Here is a 6,000-nt window from a genome sequence, read left to right as displayed (position 1 = left end):
ATATGATTAAATTTTATAATTTAATACATAAAATTAAAATTTTATAATTTTTTTATGGGCCTATAATTTGATAATTTTATATTTGACCTGTTTTCCAAATATACCTCGTGCATAGCACAGGATTTTCGCTATGATATATGTATGTTAAGTTAACGACAAATTGAATTAGTTGACATGCAAAGTTCCAATTGGAGGGGGCTACACACACTTAAAAGTGTTCTTGTTGAGAATTTCACTTGTGAAGTTTGTCTCACATTGGAAAAAAGTGAGTGTTTGATGGATGCTTATATATACATGGTGTAGTCTAAGACCCAATGAACTTAAGCTTCTGGGTCAAGTTGGTGCTCACCCATGTATATCAAGCACACTTTTGGACTCTTCCAGTTCTAACAGTTCTAACATTAGTTGTAAAGCTAATTTAGGTGAGTCTTAAAGTGAATGTAAAATTTAATAGACAAATAATAAAAACCCAATTCAACTACATATGAAGACAAGAATACTTAAATGACTTTTGCTTGACTTGAAGGGATGGGTAAATCCCAAATAGGTCAAAGAGCAAAGGATATGCAATTATTATAATTAAAAAAAAAAAATTCACTTATAACTAGGTTGAATTAGACTACAATTAGGGACATTTGATTCACAAAATGCAGGTACTCGTATTTGTAACAAAAGGATGAACAAGAGAGTGCTCTAGCCTTTGGTTTAATTTAGAAACAGAGCTCTTACCATCTAATTCTCTAAATATATGGCTTCAACCTTTTGGCAAGACTTAGTTTGTAGTGGTTAGGCTATTTGACTAGAAGAAAAAATGATTTTGATTGCCAAATGGGGCTATATATATTGTTGGAAGTACAATGCTTCCAAGGTTATCCTTCACTACTCCTATTCTCATTTAGTTAACCATAGATGGTAATTGGATTATAGGAATTTAAGATTCTAATAGTTTGAAACTTTACTCGAATATTAATTTCATAAACCAAAGCTCCTTATTTTTAACCAAGTATACAACTTCATGTAACATATTTGTTAGGTCTCAATTAGGTCTATGAAGTCACTAATATGCAATTATAACTGAGGAAAAAATAAACTTAGAGATAGCTTGAGTTAAAATTACAAGTACCTTAATTTGGTTTTACAAATAGCTTGAAATTCGTTGTTGCCCCCTTAAGGTAACAAGTAAAATTATGAGAAAAATTGAAGGGTTAGAAACTTTTGAAGGGGTAGACTTCCCTTGAGGACATACATGATCAAATCCAAAGAAAGCGTACAAAAAGGGAGTTTAAAAAAATGTTAAAGGATTTAAAAAGTAACTTAACAAGCTACACTAATACGTGACAAACACACAACATAATAATGATATAATAGAACAACAATCAAACCCTCCTTGGTTTGTTGCCGCCACTGGATTCTTGAAATTTACCTTCCTTTGGAGTTGTGGGGTTGGCTTCAAGGGGTGCGGGATTAGTCATGTGGACCGTAAAGCGGACATGTGGACACTCAGTGCGTAATCCAAAAAAAAAAAAAAAATAGAACAATTTTCAAAAAAACCAAGGACCTCTATAATAGAATTTTTTTTTTTTACTTTTATTGTTAGTTTTTCAAATAATTATAAAAATTACAAGTTATTTTTTAGTTTTTCAATAGTCATATTAAAAAATGCAAGTTAAAGAGTTTATTTATTTTCCTATTTTTCAAAAAAAAAAAAAAAAGTATACAGGATATTTTGGAATCATGAGTTTTGGGATTTGAATTGGGATTTTTATGGTCTGAAAGAAACCCAACACAAAAAACCACATAAATTAAAGTATAAGATTCGAATTCAAACTCTCATATACAAAAAATGAGTTAGAAATTTAGAAAATAATAAAAATACACTTTCCAAAATTTCTATATAAATTTAGAAAATTGGATAACAAGGTGCACCTTCATAATTATCTAAAATATTAGAAATGAAAATTAAAACTATTTCCACGGGCAAATGGTGCCCAAAACTTTTATTATTGCTCATTTATTTTATACAAATGTTGGAAATTAAATAAATAGCTAATTTATTTATAATTTTTTGAAAAATTAAAAGCAAAAAATGAAAACTATTTTTCATAGCTAAACAAGTCCTAACATGTGATAATTTTTAAAAGGTTAGGTTTATGCATTAAAAATATAAATAATATTTTTTAAGGCTCTTTTTTTTTTTTTTTTTTCAGTTCACTAAAAGCCTATACTGGGTTTGAGTTACACGGTGCGAGATAGTTCATCTCCTATCTCATACCCCTTCTTATTCGTGTAAGATTAAAATTTGATATGCGGAATTCCAAATTTTGAACCACTTAATGTCCCATAAGACATTTTTGGTCTTTGTGCACTAACTTAATTGAAGACTTCACCTTGACAAAATTAGATTAATTCAAGAGTTTGACATTTAGTCAATTACTTAAAAAATATATATAATAATTAAAGAAAGAAAAGATTACTACTTTTTCTCCTGGCAAATAATTTATTTTGACATTAAATGTAAGGTTTGAATAAAATGACTATTTGATACTTCCGCATCAAGTTAAAGGGAAACGAAAAATCCAACAATACTCTATAAGTTTTCTAAAAATGACACTCCACCCCCTGGGTTTTAAAAAACTACTAAAGAATCCCCTGAAATTTAATTTTGTCGACAAAATATACCTTTCATTAGTTGACCGCTAGTCAACCATTAAGTATATGTGAAAAAAAAATTAGTCATAATAAAATGATACTTTAAAATGATACCTATTTAATAAATTAAATTAAAAAAATGGTCAATATAATATTGTCAAGACTAAGTAAGTGATTCAAAGACTTGATTGATTTTCTAATTAATCGGTCTATTTAGTCAAATCATTTTGGATCAACCAATTGACACCAGTATAACAAAAAAAATTCTATTATTATTCCAAAATTTTCAAAAAAAATGTGAGACTAATAAGTCATAAAAATACCTAATAATTATAATCCTACAAAATATTTGTCAGATATGATTTTCATAAATATTTAACCGTTAAACACATCATAAAATAAATAAAACATAATTCAATATTTTTAAATTCAAGTAACTTATTAAATATAGTGTTAAAAAAGATAAACTAAAATTTTAAAATTTATTCTCTATGAATTAAATTATAAAATTGTATGTTAGTTTTTTTGTTTGTAAAATATGAATGCTAAATAAATAAAAAAACCTTAAATTTATATTAACCGGTTCACCATTGTTTGAGACAATTCACAGACTTTTCTTAGTCTTATTCTAATTGCTATGTTATAAATATGATATTTAATAAGACTTAAAAAGTGAGACACAAGTCAACAATATAATTATTTAAATATTTTTTTCTAAATTATTATTTATTAATTAATTTTAATTTTTAGTTTTTTAAATAATAATTTAATATGTTGTCATGTTTATATTAAATAATTGCCCCAACTTAATTATTAGATGTTCAATTCATTTATAAGTTTAATTTTTAAAATATACTATAATTAAATGATTCATTTTTCTAAGTGAAATAATATTATTTTCTTAATTTATCTTACCAAAATTGAGCAGAAGGGTAAATTTGTTATTTTAATAAGAATATAATTTAATTTTTCACTATTGTCTAACGGTCAAAATGTTTATTTTTTTTAATAAAATTATCCATTTCTAATGGGAGAAATGAATGCATTTTTTTAGCTTATTTATTTATTCAATAAATATAATAAATGCACTATTTTCATTTTATTTATTTATTTGTTCAACAAGTATATTTGTATTTTGTAATTTGTACCCTCAACTTAGCACCGGAAATCTTTGTCCACGCCTAAGAGGGGGAGAGACAGAGAGAGGAGAGGGCGACGAACAGTCGAACTGGAAGACGCCATTCTGCTCTGAACGTTTCCCACACCTTCCATAGGAGGAGGAGGGTCCAATGGTTCTGCTTCTGGGCGTGGTTCGTCCTGCTCCTTCTTCTCTGTTATTTTCTGCCTGGCACAGACGTTCGATCTCTCGCTGCAGCTCGGCATTCTCAGTTTCCAGATATGGGTTTTCTCCATTCAAAAGTATTTCCCCAGTTTGCATCCAATCCAGTAAGTTCTGTCACTCGCACATCCTCTCTTTTATGGCTTGCATTTCTTTTTAATTCTTTTCGCTCAATCATCCTTCGCACAGTGTCTACTAGATGGGTGCTCTTGCTTTCTGGGTTGGATAGATGTTCATGCCTCAGTCAATCTCACCCGAGTAGGAAAAAATGCCGTCGACTTTAATTTGTTAAAAATCTCATATTAAAGGCGTAGGAATTTTTGTGCTGGACAGTCGCTGGAATCGTTTATAATTTTTATTGAACGGTCAAATTTCTTCTTGTTGACTTTTGATCACTGTATTTGTGTTTGTGGAATGGAAAGGATTGGGAATGGAACAATGGTACGGAGAATATGCAAAAATCAAGTGGTAAATTCGATTGATTCCACTCCATTCCATTCTATTCTTATGTAATAATTAACGTTGTTTGTGTTAGACTGCGCCAATAAGTTGTGGAACAGAATCATTGACATTAATATAAATAATTTCTTAACACTGACTACCCCTATGCTCCGTTGGGTAGTGAAATTTGATGAAAGAAAATCTAGAACCTTTCATGTATTTAAGCTGTTCGTTTATTTACTTCTGGAGAACTTTAAAATAATGCTGAACTTTTGAAATGTTGAGCTACATGAAACTAAGGGGGCATTTGATAAAATTAGGCATGAGTGCTGAATCCTGAATGCACTTCTAAACTGTGAAACATGTTCTGGGCAGAACTAATCTTTGAATCTGAATACTGAATTATTTCAGTTGTTTGATAGGTAATTTATATAAATATGTGTGTGTGTGCGTGCGTGTGTGCGTATTTCCTGTTTTAACCCTCTTGAAACTAGTTTTTTATATGGCAAACATTATGTATCTCAATATAAAAACATAAAAATAGTATTTCAAAGCAAATTTATTTAATACAAATGTTTTAAAAAATATTGTTTAATATGCTCAGCAAACTCAAAACCCCCTTTCACACCCATCATTACTTGTCCCAAGAAACACAAGAAGAGAGGAGAATTCAAAAAAGAAGAAAAGATATGCAGATCCACAAAGAAATGCAAGTAGTCACATTTTTAGAGAGTAAAAAGATGTATCTGACATCCAAAGCAAATATGCAGCTCCAACTTATGCAAATTCACATCCAGATAACCAAAGAGAAAAAATCAAAAAGAGGAGGAAGCCCTCAAAGCAGTGATTTATTGATGAAATATTATGCTTAGATCATAGTTACCAGAAAATGCTAACACCCTTGCGAACCACGAGTCTGTACAAACATTCCAAAGTGTGGTAAATTTTCATTCTGGAACGCCAAGTCTAACGATCCAAAGTTTTAATTCAATATTTTCCAATAATATATATATTTTTATTAGTTAAAGTGTGGAACTATCACAATTGTCATTCTATTTCCAATTATAATGAATCAATTTCACAGAAGAAAATCTCTTCTAGATTTAGAAACATTTCAATATACTCTACAGAATACAGGATTGCCATTACACAATTTTCGCCAATATATCTATAGAAGTATACCCCTAATGTTCCACATTTTAAGAGCATGTGCCGTACTGCAATCCCTCATTCCTGTAAAGTCTTGTAAACATCTTCATATACAATCATTGATGGATCGAGAACTTGCGAACTTCGTGATGGCCTTTGTGCAAGCCACAAGACCTCCTGATTGAGCTTCTCAAAGCTGTTGTGTCGAGAGGAGGCTGCGCGTAGGGCTGTCTTGCATGGAGATGAAAGATAGGAGAAGAGTGAGCTGTAATTTGTGCTTTTTTTGGGCAGATATGTCAAAAAGGGGTAAAGGTTTGGTGCTGACAGAATCAGTGAGGGGCCAAATGCTTGTTCAGTCATAGCACTTTTAACACAGGTTAAACAAACAGCACTTGTTCATTTGATATTAGGCCATTAAGAGC

General features: G+C 30.1%; 1 protein-coding gene across 1 annotated transcript in view; it reads left to right on the top strand.

Annotated features, from left to right (window-relative positions):
• Positions 1-3,781: 3,781 nt before the first annotated feature.
• The window catches only part of LOC131164931 (putative hydrolase C777.06c), a 39,948-nt gene continuing 37,729 nt past the window's right edge, over positions 3,782-6,000 (top strand). Inside the window, exon 1 of the mRNA XM_058122490.1 lies at positions 3,782-4,095. Coding sequence (XP_057978473.1) covers positions 3,939-4,095 — 157 coding nt within the window. The 5' untranslated portion in view covers positions 3,782-3,938. The remainder of the gene's footprint in view (positions 4,096-6,000) is intronic.

This window comes from Malania oleifera, chromosome 9 (genome assembly GCF_029873635.1).
Source record: "Malania oleifera isolate guangnan ecotype guangnan chromosome 9, ASM2987363v1, whole genome shotgun sequence".
NCBI lineage: Eukaryota > Viridiplantae > Streptophyta > Magnoliopsida > Santalales > Ximeniaceae > Malania > Malania oleifera.
Note: the sequence above shows the minus strand (reverse complement) of the source record. Positions and strands in the feature narration are given on the sequence as shown.